Below are 18,710 nucleotides of genomic sequence, written 5' to 3' on the forward strand. Positions count from 1 at the left end.
CCTTCTAGTGATGAGCGAATGTGCTCATATGTCATGTTATCTGAGTTTCTTGGGTGTTTTTAGACATGTTCGAGTCCCTGCAGTTGCATGTATTGTGGCTGTTCGACAGCCTCAACACATGCGTGGATTGTCTCACAAACAAGCAATCCCCTCATCTGTCTAACAGCCGCGAATCATGCAGCCGCAGGCACTCGAGCATATAATTTGAGGACGCCCAGATACTCTGATAACACCCGAGCATGCTCAGATAACACCTTATCTGAGCACGTTCGCTTATCACTCCGCAACCAAGATCCTCACTACTTTCTTATAATTACAAAAAGCCATAAGCAATATGGATACAATAATATATGCTCGTATAATTTTGTTTTCACAAATTCTGTGCTGTGCAACTGTGCTAACTGTGGAGTGCGGTACAGACTTTCTCCAGCTTTCCTTGTGTTCCCGCAGGGGGTTCAGTAATACAGAAACACTATGCAGTGAGTACAAATATTACTGTGAGCAGTGTCGGAGCAAACAGGAAGGACAGAAGAGGTGAGAGACTTATTTATTTTACTATATTGATGATAACGGTACTGTTTATTGTGGTTTAAAACCTTAACGAGAGGTGGTGAGTTCTCCTTCAATGGAAGTCTTCAAACAGAGGCTGGACAGACATCTGTCTGAGATGGTTTAGTGATTCCTGCAGTGAGCAGGGGGTTGGACACGATGACCCTGGAGGTCCCTTCCAACGCTAACATTCTATGATTATTTCTTAATTTTGAGAGGTTTTGCTGCAATCTTTCTCTTTATGTAGCTCTGTCTTTTTGTTATAGCCAAGGGCTTCTAAGAGATATTCTAAAGGCACCGTACACACCAGACTAAAGCCGACCCAACCTGACGATTTTGGCTGGCCATCTGATGGCATGGAGGCCTATGACATCTGGTTGAGGACAGAGATAAACCGTTTTAGTTGAGACTCTTCATCCTTTTTCTCTCTAGCTAGATAAACCCTGGCATAGATGCCTGGCACCGATTCTCTCCACGCTCCCACTTGAGAACACGTGAATGAAAACGTACCGCAAAACCGCCGCTAGCAATGAACATACTGCCCAGCAATGTTAAAGCCACATTGTTGTGCACGTGTTCAGTCTTTTGTCACTTCTTTCAACCACTTCAGGGTTCGGAAACCATCAAGCGGTTAAAAGGAGTAACCTGCTCAATCGTCGGGAGTCTACAGTGGACAAACGACGGCAGAGCAACCATCAAAGCGGCACCCGGAGACAGGCCACTGGCTTTTCCTGAAGCTGCTTTGCCGAGAGAAACTTGGCAGCTGTATCCGCAAAACAAAGGCTTGATCTCACATAGCCTAAGAAAAAACAGACTTATAAACAGCGCAGGCTTCTGTTTTTGCTTTTATTATTAGTTTCTAAGTTTATTATTTCCTTAAGTCAAGAAAGATTTGCGGTCACTCACACACAGCACTTCATTATTGCTTATGTAAGCTATAATATTTCTTCAGGTAAGAGCCCAAAGTGTCCAAATCTCTACATAATGATAGGTAAAATATTGAGGAGATCATAGATGTGATAAAGTCTCCAAATCGAAGGAAAGAGTATGCCATGTTCCCGTCCAGGGATATCCTCAAGATTCAGAGTGGCATGGAAGTCCACCAGGCATGTCCACAAGACGGTAGGGAAAAATCTGGGATTTCCTTCAGTCCTCCAGTTATTGTGCAGGCACCTGTCACCGAAACGTCATCAGTGCAGGCGTCAGAAGCCCCAGAGAATCAGTTTTAAGGGTTTTTAATCTACCATTGGCATGATGTCAAACTAAAATGGCAAAAAAGCCTTGAACACAGTTCTTCCGTGGATAACTCCTTGGTGTGCTAAGCTGTGCCCCTCATACTCATATATGTAGTTGTGCGGTTGGCACCAGGTTGCGTTGCTTTTTATTATTCTGCGTGGGGACACTCACAAAAAAATGGGACAATGTGCTACCCTTTCTAATTATGACGGCACGTCCTCTATGTATTTGGCTTTTCAGTCGTTCTTCTGAGACAGTTGCCATGCATCTTTATATGAAACGCTTCATTTCTCACATATTCTCCTCTCGGGGCAGACAGGCCATTTCTTGTGTCTCGAACCGCACAGCAGGCGGTCTATTACATTGCTGTGCTTGTACTTGGTGCTTAAGGACGATTCAATTTTTGTTTAATTTCCTTTCAAGTATAGTGTCGGTGACTTTCCCTTATTTTTTTCTTTCCGAAAACGATTATTGAGTAATCCGATGAAGTGCTTGCTAAGTGTGCTTCACATGTGTTGGCAGGATGAGAGTGAAGAAGTTGCCTATGATCTTAGCCCTGCACTTGAAAAGGTTTAAGTACATGGACCAGCTGCACCGATATACCAAACTTTCCTACCGCGTGGTCTTTCCACTAGAACTGCGGCTCTTCAACACTTCTGGGGATGCCACTAACCCTGACCGAATGTATGACCTCGTAGCGGTGGTGGTTCACTGTGGCAGGTGGGTAAATGTCAGGTTCTTCACGTGACTAGTAGTTTTCTATCACCAGATACCTGTGGGATATGTTATAGCATTCATCTTTTATGGTAAACCTAGATGGCAAGTAGTATTGGATAATTATTAAAGTCATGGCTTCATCTCTAGCAATCCTTGAAGTAGCCTGGGCTAGTCACTGTATTATTGGATGGCAATGGCTGCCCAGTCCTTACTTAACGTTGTGAGCCTGTGAGGCTAATATCTCGTGAGAGAATCAAAATGCAATTTTGGATGAAGACGAGGGATCTGCAAAAGAGAGGCAGACGATGCAAGAATAAAGTTTTATAGAAGAAACTTCAGGATGGAACTCTCCTTTACAGCCCCCTACTAACAGCACAGTAATGCCATATTCCCAAATCGCCTTGTGCTAAATCGTCCTTTTCTCGCGATGCTCGCCTTATGGCTCCTTAAGAACAGAAAAAAAGAGTAGCAAAAGGACCACCGAATAAAAAAAAAAAAAAAAAAATGAATAAACAATCTTTATTAAATAATCAGATTACACATAGTACAAGAAGGAGACTGTAGGTCAGAAATAAGACTTTGGAAGCAGAAAAAAAGGCATAGTCATAAATGAGGTGCTCAAGGATACACAAAAATAGCACTGACAAGTAAATGATGTAGAAATAAGTGCAGTATATCTATATTCTGCCCAGATATAAAGTGCTAGAGAAAAGTGTCTGCTTACCCATCGTAGGTCCGGACCTTACACAGCCTTCCCACAACCCCGACGCGCGTTTCGTGTGCTCGCTTTATCAAAAGGGGGAGTGGTCACCTTATGGCTCTTTCACACATCCGTTTTTTTCGAACGAATGTGATTCATGTTTTTTTACAGATGACACTCGTACCAATAATATCTGTGGGATTGTTCAGGTGTCTGATTTTGCTTTTATTCATACCTAAGCGATAAGCACAAGATCACAAAACCTGGTGCGATATTGATCCAAGGGTTGGATAAAACTCGCCAATGCAAGTCTATGGATCCGTTAAAAAAAAATCATACTTCACTCCATCCTTTTACTGTCTGACAGGAGAAGCTTGAGAAACCTCCATCAGATCATCCTAGAAAAATTGATGAATCTCTGACCAAACGGTGGTTGTAAAAACTGACTCTGACCAAACTAATCAACCATTGATGAAAAGTGACTGGTGTGAATGAGCCCTTACTGATTCCAACCTGGGTCCCAAAATCAGACTACACTTTCAGATTGCATGTGATGTAAATGTTAAATGGCAGCACAGGTAGCTTAGGATTGACCTGTGTAAGAGGTGAATGCTCACGAACATGAGCCTCTTGGGTAACAAAAGTTTCTTTTGTCTTTAGGACGGAAAACCTATGTATGTTTTTTATCAGTTTTTATGGCTCTTGAGATGGTTGCCTCCTGTCATGTAGTAGGACCCCTCATTGTCTCACATGTTCGTCCTGTTACCATACAGTCACCAGCTTCCTTGTGTAAGGAGCGCATCTCTTTAATCCCAAAACCAAGAGAATAACATTTTACAATTTCCATTTTTAACACAGTGGCCCAAACCGTGGACACTACATCACCATCGTAAAGAGTCATGGATTCTGGCTGCTGTTTGACGATGACATTGTAGAGGTTTGTTGCTTTTTGTCCTGCTTTTTCGTAACAGTTTTTCGGGGGTGGGTGTGTGGGGGAGTAAATTTTATTCATTGAAAACAAGAAAAAGGCGTAACTTGCCATTTTTACTAAGTTTTGCAATCTGCGTACAGTCTCGTGGAAATTCTGCAGAACCACTGTGTTGGGGTACAGCCAAGGGCTTATTTCTTTGTAAAAATAGACAATGGTGCCACAGCTATGGACGCCAGAATGTAGCAGTAGAGAAAGGTTGGTTAGGACAATACATGGATGACAAGATGTGGGGACAGAGCAATGCCAAACACTAAGCTATGTAAGAATTGCTGGTAGGGGCAGAGTAGGATTCTGGGCTTTATATGGAGGACGTGGGGTGTTCTCACCGATCCCCATAATTTCAGACCGATCTCTGCTTTTGTCAGTTGGGGTCCTGCATCTGATCAATATCAGCCCGATCAGCATGACATGTAGCCATCATGGGGCATTAAATTGCCAGCACTTATGGCGGATATATACAGAGCATTAATTGGCTGTGTATCTTCATGCTGTATACCTATTTTTTAATTATTATGCATTGCATATAGAGCGCTATCTTTTTCTGCAGCGCTTTACATGCATCATCATCATCGCTGTCCCCATTGGGACTCCCAATCTAGATTCCCTATCAGTATGTCTTTGGAGTGTGAGGCTATGTGCACACGTTGTGGATTTTGCTGCGGATCCGCAGCGGTTTTGATGCTGCGGATTCGCAGCAGTTTTCCATGAGTTTACAGTACCATGTAAACCTATGGAAAAGAAAATCCGCAGTGCACATGCTGCGGAAAATAACGCACGGAAAAGCTGCATTGTTTATTCCGCAGCATGTTCATTCTTTGTGCGGATTCCGCAGCAGTTTACACCTGCTCCATTATAGGAATCCGTAGGTGTAAAACGCAGGTGGAATCCGCACAAAAAACGCATAAAATCTGTTGTAAATCCGCTGGTAAAACGCAGTGCTTTTTACCTGCGGATTTCTCAAAACAGGTTCGGAAAAATCCGCAAATCCATCTACGTGTGCACAAACCCTGAAAGGAAACCGTAGAACCCGGAGGAAACCCACATGAACATGGGGAGAACATACAAACTCCTTGCAGATGTTGTCCTTGGCGGGATTTGAACCCAGGACCCCAGTGCTGCAAGGCTGCAGTGCTAACCACTGAGCCACCACTGGTTTTGTTTCTATGCACATTTTGGGGATGGTGCAGGTATATGATATTACATAAAGATTCTCGTTTTATTAAATCTCATCTAAACTTTTAATGCATGGTTTTCGCGCTTTTGCCAACAGAAAATTGACGCCCAAGCCATCGAAGAGTTCTACGGTTTAACATCAGACATTTCCAAAAACTCAGAGTCGGGTTATATCCTGTTCTACCAATCAAGAGACTGAACCCCAGAATTGGGTTATGAAAATTCCTATTCATGAAGGACGAACTGTTGGACTGTGGATGAGGGATCAATGTCCTATTTGGAGATGAGGGGAGGCGTCCATAACGGCTGCCACCAATATCCGTTTTCAGTTCCTGGATGATTTCGTCTTTGGTTCTTATTGCGACCAGCCGTACAAAGCAGATCTCCTCCACTTTAGTCTGTCCTCTCATACCCAGGTGTAGGGGTTTCCATTACCCAAAAGTCTAAACTTTCCAAAGTCTCTGTGGGATGAAGAAACATTGCATACTGAAGAGCTGACTGGTGTCCATTGAGTGTAATGAGTCTGCCAGACCCAAGCTAAGAAGATAGCACTTTGTAAGACAGAGGACAGCCGTGGTTTGGTGCTCAGTTCATTCACAATCAAAAAATGCTAACATTGACAAATGTGCTATTCATCCGAAGGAATCACTGTTTCATATCACGCCACGTCCCTGCACCATCTTTGGTGATTCCTACCTTCCCTACGTTTTGCTGTAACACTCCTTGTAGCGAGTGTTAAGAAGCTGCTGTACTGCACACTAAATAATGGGATCACTTTGTTGTTTTTCTTTTAATTTTGTTATTTAATTTTTCTTTCAATATTTTTTTTTTTGTGGAAATTTTAGCACCTTTTTAAAAAATTGTTCAAATTGTCCTCTGAAAATACTACTGCAGAGATGGACATAGACCGATAAGAGTGCAAAACTGTTAAAGGGTTTCTGCCTGCAATCATGAACTCCTTTTCGGGATTTTTCAGGATCAAGTCACAGGGAGATTTTCCCGATATTGTCAGTCATGCTCCTGTCATTCGGTCCTGAAAAACGTTTACTGCTGGATTCCAGAGTCCTTGCTCTCTAGGCTTTTTGCAATTGCTGTCCAAAAACCTCAGTTATAACGAGACAGGTGATGAAGGTTTATAGTGTAAAATCCTCTAAATAAAGTAACCCATTTATCCTTGCTGGGAGTGGGGTGTAATCTGTGTGCCCGTTCACCCTCTTTGCTATACCTCTGAGCTGTTGCCACTTCATGGTGAGAAGATTTATATTGATCATACAGGTGATTTTTATGCAGTAGATTTCCGCTATCCCTTTACAAAGTTTTCAGAGTTTGCCCAAGCAAAGGGATTGTTGAGAAATAAAGGCTTGTTACCACTGCGCTCTCTTAGGGTGATTGCACTTTGCTGCGTATGTTCGAAGTTTCCCCCCAGTTTCGATGCCCAACAGCTGCACCATTTGGTTTCAGAATCGTGCTGACATTGGGCATTACAGCGGCTGCCATTTTTGGCACATGAAGCAAGACGTAGGAATTGCCATAATCCTTACCGATTCAGCACAACCATTCTGGTGGTCTCTACCAAGACCAGAAGTGATCAGATCCAACCACTCCCCCTCCGCTGATTAGCTGCTTTCTGCCTATGCACTGCTGCCAATCAGTAGCATGAGCAGGGTTATACAGAGAACTGGTGGATCTGCAGCAGAGAAAAACAATGATTTTTAGCATCCCAGTAAGTGACACATTGCTGGAGTCAGGGTCTCTGCCCCTACATCATGCTGCTCTCAGATGGGGGTATCAAAAACTTAGTGACAGATTCCTTTTAAATTACAGTGCAAATTTAACAGCAGCAGCCTGTTAGTTTATTTATGTCAGAGTTCACAGATTTGGATGCAAGGTTGTCGTGGATCCACGTGGTACTCTGCAGCAGAATCAGACCTATCCTAAACACCCTGATGCTTTGGTGTGTGCTCCTCTCTGCTTTCTAGATGGATTTCTGAGGGCTCATTCAGATATCCGTTCACATCGGTCCAGAAATGGAGCGCAGTGCGCTGTCTGGCCGTAGCCCTTCTGACCAGAGCATGATGGCTCCATGTATTTCTGTGTGGCTGTCACGCTATGGTCGGCCAGTCCGTGCATGGCAGTCCGTGATCGGACCGATTTCCATGGACGCCTGAATGAGCTCTTAATCTCTGATTACACCATATGGCCCAAGCATCAGGGCACCCCTCCTGGTGATTGATTTTAGGCATGCATATCGAATGCAGAGAGCTGCCTAAAACAAAGCACACTGCCACATAATCAGTGCTGGTGATATGGGTCGTACGGAAGAGCGCGGCCATTACACCTACGCCTATCGTAGCCTGTCCCTTCTGCCACACGTCCTTCTGTGTAGCCTCTGGTCAGCGATACGTGCCATTATTGTGAATCTGAAGTGTCTGTGAGTAGCGGCTCAGCCATCACGTGGGAGACCCTGCAAACCTACAGCAGGGGGCAGCTTCATCCATTCATTGCTTCACTCACCGTAGTGTCACGCTTCCTCGGACAGTGACGCAAAAATGGTTTGTTAGGAGCTTAAAATAATGGGTTTCCATAGTCAAACCTGATGTCACCGTGTGTAATGCCCAATATCGGCCACCACTGATAAGTGGAAACCAGTTCCCTGGCGGTGGTAAATGTTATTTCACTATATGGCCCTCTTATGGATTCTGGGGATTTAGGATTGGCCAATGCAGGAAGATTGCGACCCCCTAGAATTCATCCCTTACTGTGCAAAGGGAAGGCCATAAAGACCACCTAGGTGTGGTGAACCCATATGGGGTGCAATGCATACAGCCTCTGCCATGCTCCCTTCCTCATTGGTTACAAGCACATCCTACATTTATAGATACTCCTCTAAATTAGGATATGTGCAGATACTACACTTGTGGTTTATCCAGAGGATAACCATGAATACATGATAGATACAGGTCCCACTCCTGGGACTCCCTCCCGTCTTCTGAAAGTTGCCCATCACTCGCCGCTGTGCATGGGGTGGTCTCTAATCATGTGTATGGAAGTTCAGAACATTGCAGCATTGTAACATAGTAACATAGTAACATAGTAAGGCCGAAAAAAGACATTTGTCCATCCAGTTCAGCCTATATTCCATCATAATAAATCCCCAGATCTACGTCCTTCTACAGAACCTAATAATTGTATGATACAATATTGTTCTGCTCCAGGAAGACATCCAGGCCTCTCTTGAACCCCTCGACTGAGTTCGCCATCACCACCTCCTCAGGCAAGCAATTCCAGATTCTCACTGCCCTAACAGTAAAGAATCCTCTTCTATGTTGGTGGAAAAACCTTCTCTCCTCCAGACGCAAAGAATGCCCCCTTGTGCCCGTCACCTTCCTTGGTATAAACAGATCCTCAGCGAGATATTTGTATTGTCCCCTTATATACTTATACATGGTTATTAGATCGCCCCTCAGTCGTCTTTTTTCTAGACTAAATAATCCTAATTTCGCTAATCTATCTGGGTATTGTAGTTCTCCCATCCCCTTTATTAATTTTGTTGCCCTCCTTTGTACTCTCTCTCTAGTTCCATTATATCCTTCCTGAGCACCGGTGCCCAAAACTGGACACAGTACTCCATGTGCGGTCTAACTAGGGATTTGTACAGAGGCAGTATAATGCTCTCATCATGTGTATCCAGACCTCTTTTAATGCACCCCATGATCCTGTTTGCCTTGGCAGCTGCTGCCTGGCACTGGCTGCTCCAGGTAAGTTTATCATTAACTAGGATCCCCAAGTCCTTCTCCCTGTCAGATTTACCCAGTGGTTTCCCATTCAGTGTGTAATGGTGATATTGATTCCTTCTTCCCATGTGTATAACCTTACATTTATCATTGTAGCGTGGGTCCCATTCTTGACATAGGGCCCATATCCATCACATTTATGGCATATCCTATACATGTTCAGTATGGGAAAACGCAATGTAAGCAGCGTTTTACCTGTCTGGTTTAGTAATGAGAAGCCTCTACACCAGTGTTCCCCAAGTCCGGTCCTCAAGAGCCACCAACAGGTCATGTTTTCAGGATTTCCTTAGTATTGGACAGGTGATAATTGCATCACCTGCACAGGCAAGCATTCAATGACCTGTGCAATACTAAGGAAATCCCCAAAACATGACCTGTTGCTGGCTCTTGAGGACCGGAGTTGGGGAACACTGCTCTACACCATGTACCTACATGTAACAGCCTACAGCGCCATAGAAGGCAACACTCATCAGAAGTGAGATGTGCAAGGCCAATATCTAAGCTAAAAGCACAGCTTTATTAATATAACTAAAATAAAAGGTGTAGGAATAGACCCAGCACTAGTATAGACTACCAGGATGTGAAAACACCTGGGTAGGAATGTTTGCCTGCAATTTCAATATCTACCACAAGATGGCAGCACGTAAGAACAAGACAATATTTGCATACTATCAAGGAGAATAAAAAATAAACTAAAGCTGATGAGGGTATAAGCTGCTAATTAACTCCACAAACATGTGGGGTCCCAAAATAGGCTTAGCTAAAAGGGAGAAAACAGCCCTTGAAGGAGGCACTTAAACAAGAGTTATCACTTAGTACTGCAGTCATTGTGACATAAGGCAGACCAGCAGGGAGCCAAAGGCCCGCCGCACATGATCTATGTTTCACTTGAAAAGCTTTGTCCCGGGGTAAGCATTACATGCTCTCCAACTTCTGATGAAGCTTTCCAAGTGAAATACTTGTTGGGTGCGGTGGGTCCTCGACTCCTTGATGTTCTACCTTATATCTCTTTGATTATTCCTACGGTAATAGTCTTTGTGTATGTTCTTTAATCAATCACATTTTTTTTTTTTTTTAACTTGTGGTTATACACTGCCATCTTATGGTAGACATTGAAATTGCAGGGTGTACCTTCTTGCCCATGGTCATATGATGTCTCTACTACTGCTATACATATTTAGTTTTAGGTTTACTAATAAAGATGCCGTTTTATCTCAGATATTTGCCTCTCACTTCTTCTTTTTGCTTTGTAGTGCACAATAAAGCCCTGATCTCCGGAACTGGAGCCTGACACTGCTTGTATCACTGTCTGACAAGTCAGTACGCGACACATCCAGCACGCTGGGGAGACTTCTGCCAGTCCACGGTGTGCTGCAGTGACGAGTTTAACCCCTTATTAACCATGAAAAACAGATAACGTACAGGACAGTATAAGCGAGGACTACTCTTAGGCCGGTGTCACACTTGCGTGTGCAATGCGAGAAACTCGCGCCAGTCTCTCGCCTCAATACCCGGCACTCGGGAGCAGAGCGTTCAGCTGCATAGAAATACATGCAGCAGCACCCTCCGATCCCGAGTGCCGGGTATTGAGGCGAGAGACTGGCGCGAGATTCTCGCATTGCACACGCAAGTGTGACCCCGGCCTTATACAGAGGCTGGCCAGACAGTGCATGTACTAGTTATGCCGTAGGGCATTGCAGGTTCTGGCTAGCTGGGCTACTGAATCTGATGCCTTTCAGACTTTTAGTGGATCCTTCAATGAGGCTCGGCGTCATCACTTTCCTGGGGCGTCGTTGCCTGGCATTACAATCAGATCTGTGCCGTTACGGCAGGTGGCGGCTTCGGCTGCTCATCTGACGGGCCGTAGACTTGTGTTTTGGCCACTTCATGTGAATGCTGCCGATCTCCGTCCAGGGTTGAGCAAACACTGCAGACGCTGCACAGCTTTATCTTCAGGAGCACAAACACTTAACCATCCCACTTCTTTTTGAATAGGAAATCATTACTCTTCCTCTTCTATTGATCTGGCATCCCACACAACGCTTTCATTTTGTCCGCTGACAAGTGCCGCAAGTTAACCCTTGAGTCGGAGCTGTACGAACGTCATCTCTACCCTTTACTACCAGACAGCGCTGTAAAGAGTAGAAATGGAGGCAGCAGTTCTGCATCTGTCACATTCCAGGTATCGGGTCCGCTCACACTGCACAATTATCGTGATTCCAGAAATGCTCGGTTGCGACAATTTTGCAATATGAACAGGCTGCCGATCACCAGATGAACGAGCAAAACTCTTCTTCGTCACGTAAAATTATTATTGTCTGCAGAGAAAAAAAAAAATCTCGGCTGCGCATCATTCTGTGTAAACAGAACTCGTGCTGTCGAGAACAATGGCAGCCTGTGCGCTGAGCGATTTATTATAGATTGTTCTGTGCGCTTCTGAAGTGAGGTCGGCCGGTGCAAATAGATTACAAGACTGCTGACCAACGTCACAGTCTGCAGAGTTTTCCGTGTATGTCACAACTTGCAGCAGACCCCACTCAGTGGTCCGCACCAAGCCACGGAGACTTAATTTGGATCTGATGGATGGAAGTCTGAAAAAAAACCTTCTCAAATGCAAAAAAAATTAAAACTGGTAAAAAAAAACTTGTAAAAAGTGACACAAGGGTCAAACGCAGATGAAAATCTGATCCAACAGTCTGATAAAAAATGGTCGTGTTTTTTTTCCATGCCAGAAAAATCACTGATGTCTGAACAATTCCTCATTCAGTGGTTTCACCAGGGTTGTAAAAAGGCTGACAACAATCAAGTGCTGCCTTTCTTGCATGACTTGTGCAACACTTGGGGCCACATTTTCTTTAAAGGATGCCTTCGCACAATGTTTTTCAGAAGAGCACTGCACTACTGCGACCATACTGGGGGTTGTAGGATACTTTAGCTACAGCAAGAACATTGTGGCCACCTGGAAGGAGAGATGTAAAATGTGCTACACACTGTAAATTTTATGTAGTCTTTTCCAATTTTTAACCTTTTTTTTATCCCCCCCCTAATACAGCATGCTCTAGGTGGCCTAAAGGACCCCTATGGTCTGCAGTGTGTAGGCATCCTGGGCGCTGCCTGCTTAACACAGCTAGATTTTGCAATATAGAGATACTGTAAAACTCGCACGAGTCCAAAGGACTAAAAGAAAAAAATGTACAAATAAAAATCCATACAGAAAATAAGCCCTTACGAGGCTCTTAGACTGTGAGAGCACAAAAATGGTTTCATTATGCAAAGATAGTAAAATAGAAAAAATTATAGAAATGTAATATAATAAGCTGGCATACAGCAACTTTACGGATATGGCGTGGATGTGTTAAAAACACAAATCACAGGTAGATCCATCTTTATGGGGTTAAAGAGAATCTGTCAACAGTAGCGATGAGCAAACATGCTCGGATGCTATCTGAGTGTATTCAGTGTGCTCAAATAATATTTTCCATACCCCGCGCCTGCGTGTCTCGCGCCTGTTAGACAGCCACGAGACATGCGCAGGTATTGCCTAACAGCCGCGAGAGATGCAGCCGCGGGGACTCGAACATATTATTCCAGCACCCCGAAGACACTTGGATAGCACGAGAGTGACATTTAGCAAACTTTGGCCACGTGTCATGCGTCATGGAGAAGGTCGCTGTAGAGCCCCATCCTAAAGGGGTTTTCACTTTTCAGAAACCTTTTGTTCCTAGGTACGATTCTTTGTTTTTTGTTTGTATTGTTAGACTGTGCTTGATTTGCCCTTCCCTGATCCGTCGCACTGCAGACAATCCTTGATCTCCGTGGCTCACCTCTATAGACAGCTCGAGCAGCTGACCTCACCGATTGGCTGCAGCGCTACACGGCGACGTGTCCTGCAACACTGACATCACGGCGTGCATTGTGAGACTCCTGTGGAGTCGCCTTGTAGTCTCCAACTTACTACGATCGAGGTGCTGATCTTTCCAAAGTTGTCACATTTTTCTCTTTGTGGTTGCGTCTCGTATTAAAATTGTATGTTTTTTACGCCATGGCAAGTCAGACAAGGTGCGCACACACGTTTGGTCTCCTGACTTATCTGGGAATTGCAGTCGTAGGATACATCTCCATGTTCTCCTGGCCTCACATTCTTCCAGTGACTGTCCCACTCATCTGAATGTGGCGTGCAGAAACCTCTTCATACAGATGTTAGATGTTGCAGGATCTTGGACTTCATTTGGCAAGCTTGAATCCACAGCCTTATTTTTTTGTTTTTCTTTCTTTTCTGTGGATTGTTGATGCTTACTTCAATGTTGCTCCAATTAGATCGCCGTCCGATGGAAGACGAGCAGAAATAAAACACTTGAGCATATGAGCCCGTGTAGTTCTAGAAATTGGATAATGAAAATCAAAATCCTCTTCCCTCTGCTCTTATTGAGTCATATACGGATTCATTTAATAGAGTGGCAGACATCTTCATATTCAAGGAGAAATCATTTCATCCAGCACTTCTGTGGATGTTTTTGGTTTCCTAAATGCCTTCACACATGAGAAATGTCCGCTTCTTAAGTAGTGACTAATATAAAATGTTGGTTGTTGTATATAAAGAAACTGCTTCTTTAACCCCTTTATGACCGGGTGATTTTTCCATTTTTGAGCATTGTTTTATTTTCCTGCTATTTCTTCCAAGAGATATAACTTTAGTTCTCTATCCACACGGCTGTATGGGAACTTGATGGTTTTCAGGCTGAGTTGTAGTTTTGAATTACATAATGTTTTTCCATTCACATTGTCCTGGAAAACAGGAAATCAATTCCAACTATGGTGAAATCGAGAAGCAAAAACACAATTGTGCCAAAGTTTTTGTTTTTTTTTGTCATCAAGGTGGTTGTGATGTGCTAAATGACCTGTAACTTTGATTCTGCAGGTTAGTATGATTACAGTCCGATGTATGATGGTATCCATACCAAATATGTTTAGTTTTATTAATTTTTATTTATTCTTATAATTCATGAGTGAAACTTTTAGATGGTTTGAATTTTTATAGTTTTAAAAACTTTTTTGTTTATTTTAGTCTAAGGGGTAACGTTTCTCCTTATGGAGAATGACAACATACCAGCTGGCTTGTCAAGGTAAGGAGGCTTATTCGCCGTGCAATGCTCCTCTGGGAAATTAAATATGCAAATTGCCTCTTCTGAGAAAGAGGGCTTAACCCCTTAATCCCATATGATGTACTATCCCGTCGAGGTGGGGTGGGCCTTAATTCCCACCGACGGGATAGTTTGTCATAGCGATCGGCCGCGCTCACGGGGGGAGCGCGGCCGGGTGTCAGCTGCCTATCGCAGCTGACATCCGGCACTATGTGCCAGGAGCGGTCACGGACCGCCCCCGTCACATTAACCCCCGCCACACCGCGATCAAGCATGATCGCGGTGTGCCGGTGGTATAGGGAATCATCGCGCAGGGAGGGGGCTCCCTGCGGGCTTCCCTGAGCCCCCCGCAGCAACGTGATGTGATCGCGTTGCTGCGAGGGTCTCCCTACCTTCCTCCCTGCTCCAGGCCCGTATCCAAAATGGCCGCGGCATCCGGGTCCTGTAGGGAGGGAGGTGGCTCACACAGCGCCTGCTTAGAGCAGGCACTGTGAAGCCTGCAGCGCTGTAAGTCAGATCGGTGATCTGACAGAGTGCTATGCAAACTGTCAGATCATCGATCTGTGATGTCCTTCCCCCCTGGGACAAAGTAAAAAAGTAAAAAAAATAATTTCCAAATGTGTAAAAAAATAAATAAATAAATAAAAAATTTCCTAAATAATGAAAAAATAAAAATAAATAATTCCCGTAAATACATTTCTTTATCTAAAAAAACAAAACAATAAAAGTACACATATTTAGTATCGCCGCGTCCGTAACAACCCGACCTATAAAACTGGCCCACTAGTTAACCCCTTCAGTAAACACCGTATGAAAAAAAAAAAAAAGAGGCAAAAAACGCTTTATTATCATACCGCCGAACAAAAAGTGGAATAACACGCAATCAGAAAGACAGATATAAATAACCATGGTACCGCTGAAAACGTCATCTTGTCCCGCAAAAAACGAGCCGCCATACAGCATCATCAGCAAAAAAATAAAAGTTATAGTCCTGAGAATAAAGCGATGCAAAAATAATTATTTTTTCTATAAAATAGTTTTTATCGTATAAAAGCGCCAAAACATAAAAAAAATATAAATGAGGTATCGCTGTAATCGTACTGACCTGAGGAATAAAACTGCTTCATCAATTTTACCAAACGCGGAACGGTATAAACGCCTCCCCTAAAAGAAATTCATGAATAGCTGGTTTTTGGTCATTCTGCCTCACAAAAATCGGAATAAAAAGCGATCAAAAAATGTGACGTGCCCGAAAATGTTACCAATAAAAACGTCAACTCGTCCCGCAAAAAACAAGACCTCACATGACTCTGTGGACCAAAATATGGAAAAATTATAGCTCTCAAAATGTGGTAGCGCAAAAAATATTTTTTGCAATAAAAAGCGTCTTTCAGTGTGTGACGGCTGCCAATCATAAAAATCCGCTAAAAAACCCGCTATAAAAGTAAATGCAACCTTCCTTCATCACCCCCTTAGTTAGGGAAAAATTAAAAAAATGTATTTATTTCCATTTTCCCATTAGGGTTAGGGGTTAGGGCTAGGGTTAAGGTTAGGGCTAGGGTTAAGGCTACAGTTAGGGTTGGGGCTAAAGTTAGGGTTTAGATTACATTTACGGTTGGGAATAGGGTTTGGATTAGGGTTAGGGGTGTGTCTGGGTTAGAGGTTTGGTTAGGGTTACTGTTGGGATTAGGGTTAGGGGTGTGTTTGGATTAGGGTTTCAGTTATAATTGGGGGGTTTCCACTGTTTAGGCACATCAGGGGCTCTCCAAACGCGACATGGCGTCTGATCTCAATTCCAGCCAATTCTGCGTTGAAAAAGTAAAACTGTGCTCCTTCCCTTCCGAGCCCTCCCATGCGCCCAAACGGTGGTTCCCTCCCAAATATGGGGTATCAACGTACTCAGGACAAATTGGACAACAACTTTTGGGGTCAAATTTCTCCTCTTACCCTCGGGAAAATACAAAACTGGGGGCTAAAAAATAATTTTGGGGGGAAAGTTTTTTTTTTTTTTTTTTTTTTTTCACGGCTCTGCATTATAAACTTCTGTGAAGCCCTTGGTGTGTCAAAGCGCTCACCACACATCTAGATAGGTTCCTTAGGGGGTCTACTTTCCAAAATGGTGTCACTTGTGGGGGGCTTCAATGTTTAGGCACATCAGGGGCTCTCCAAACGCAACATGGTGTCCCATCTCAATTTCAGTCAATTTTGCATTGAAAAGTCAAACGGCGCTCCTTCCCTTCCAAGCTCTCCCATGCGCCCAAACAGTGGTTTACCCCCACATATGGGGTATCAGCGTACTCAGGACATATTGTACAACAACTTTTAGGGTCCAATTTCTTCTCTTACCCTTGGGAAAATAAAAAATTGGGGGCGAAAATATAATTTATGTGAAAAAATATGATTTTTTTATTTTTACGGTTCTGCATTATAAACTTCTGTGAAGCACTTGGTGGATCAAAGTGCTCACCACACCTCTAGATAAGTTCCTTAGGGGGTCTACTTTCCAAAATGGTGTCACTTGTGGGGGGTTTCAATGTTTAGGCACATCAGGGGCTGTCCAAACGCAACATGGTGTCCCATCTCAATTTCAGTCAATTTTGCATTGAAAAGTCAACTGGCGCTCCTTCGCTTCCGAGCTCTGTCATGCGCCCAAACAGTGGTTTACCCCCACATATAGGGTATCGGTGTACTCAGGACAAATTGTACAACAACTTTTGGGGTCCATTTTCTCCTGTTACCCTTGGTAAAATAAAACAAATTGGAGCTGAATTAAATTTTTTGTGAAAAAAAGTTAAATGTTCATTTTTATTTAAACATTCCAAAAATTCCTGTGAAGCACAAGAAGGGTTAATAAACTTCTTGAATATGGTTTTGAGCACCTTGAGAGGTGCAGTTTTTAGAATGGTGTCACACTTGGGTATTTTCTATCATATAGACCCCTCAAAATGACTTCAAATGTGATGTGGTCCCTAAAAAAAAATGGTGTTGTAAAAATGAGAAATTGCTGGTCAACTCTTAACCCTTATAACTCCCTAACAAAAAAAAAATTTTGGTTCCAAAATTGTGCTGATGTAAAGTAGACATGTGGGAAATGTTACTTACTAAGTATTTTGTGTGACATCTCTCTGTAATTTAATTGCATAAAAATTCAAAGTTGGAAAATTGTGAAATTTTCGCCAAATTTCCGTTTTTTTCACAAATAAACGCAGGTAATATCAAAGAAATGTTACCACTATCATGAAGTACAATATGTCACGAGAAAACAATGTCAGAATCACTGGGATCCGTTGAAGCGTTCCAGAGTTATAACCTCATAAAGGGACAGTGGTCAAAATTGTAACAATTGGCCCGGTCATTAACGTGCAAACCACCCTTGGGGGTAAAGGGGTTAAACTCTATAGCGCCACCTGTTGGAAGTAGCTATCCTACAAGTCACAATCAACCCTTTAACGAGTCGTGCAATATGACTTAGGATAAAAGCCAAATCAGTATCTCAGTTCGCAGACCAGTGGCGCTATAGAGTTTAAGTCCTCTTTTTCTCAGAAGAGGCATTGATTATTTTAGTCCCGTTAGTGCTTTAGGACATGCAATCAACTGCGTGCTTGTTCTACATACTGAAATACTACACTATTGCTGTATATCACTAAAATAATAGTCTCATTTTAAGAGGAGTTTGTGATGGGCTTTATATGAGTACTTCAACCGGACCCTTTTGCAATTTTAACCCACTGACAACCCAAGATTGTGAGAAAGGATGATGGACATTTGGAACATCACACCCCACCCAGACCAAATTAACAGCCGCATATAAAGCATTAACAGCAATTTTAGCCTGGCTCTGATCACTGCTTTTACCGGCTGTTTACCACTGCCAGCATCTACTGGGTATGGTGCTTAGTTCTTCCCCCCACAGTATAACTTGACATCTGACATAGTATGTACCACTCACTTACTATGGTTTTAATTCGTAAGACAAATATGAGATACAGATTTAGGCCACGTTCACACGTTCAGTATTTTCCATCAGTATTTGTAAGCCAAAACCAGGAGTGGGTGATAAATCCAGAAGTGGTGCATATGTTTCTATTATACTTTTCCTCTGATTGTTCCACTCCTGGTTTTAGCTTCCAAATACTGATGCAAAATACTGAAGGTGTGAACGTGGCCTTTAGGAAATATCTTCACATGTTTAAAACCATGGAGACACTATCCCATGAAATTTTTGTATCTCGTGGTTGTGTTACTAATCACAACCAGATAGTGAGACATTTTCCAATCTCTTCTATTTTCTAACTTTGTAGATTTTTATTTTTCTGTAAATGACTGTAGGAGCAACAGCCTTGCCTGAACTGCAGTTCACATTTTTAAAGATCAGCCATGTGCTCTGTGCAGCGGTCTTTGGGAAGGGG

The 18,710-nt window shown here is 43.1% G+C and overlaps 1 protein-coding gene across 1 annotated transcript in view; it reads left to right on the top strand.

Annotated features, from left to right (window-relative positions):
• LOC138662085 (ubiquitin carboxyl-terminal hydrolase 12-like) overlaps positions 1-6,542 on the top strand; it is a 95,166-nt gene extending 88,624 nt beyond the window's left edge. Inside the window, exons 6-9 of the mRNA XM_069747224.1 lie at positions 451-534; positions 2,308-2,505; positions 4,061-4,139; positions 5,464-6,542. Coding sequence (XP_069603325.1) covers positions 451-534; positions 2,308-2,505; positions 4,061-4,139; positions 5,464-5,565 — 463 coding nt within the window. The 3' untranslated portion in view covers positions 5,566-6,542. The remainder of the gene's footprint in view (positions 1-450; positions 535-2,307; positions 2,506-4,060; positions 4,140-5,463) is intronic.
• Positions 6,543-18,710: the final 12,168 nt, after the last annotated feature.

The sequence above is a fragment of the Ranitomeya imitator genome, chromosome 2 (genome assembly GCF_032444005.1).
Source record: "Ranitomeya imitator isolate aRanImi1 chromosome 2, aRanImi1.pri, whole genome shotgun sequence".
NCBI classification, from domain to species: Eukaryota; Metazoa; Chordata; class Amphibia; order Anura; family Dendrobatidae; genus Ranitomeya; species Ranitomeya imitator.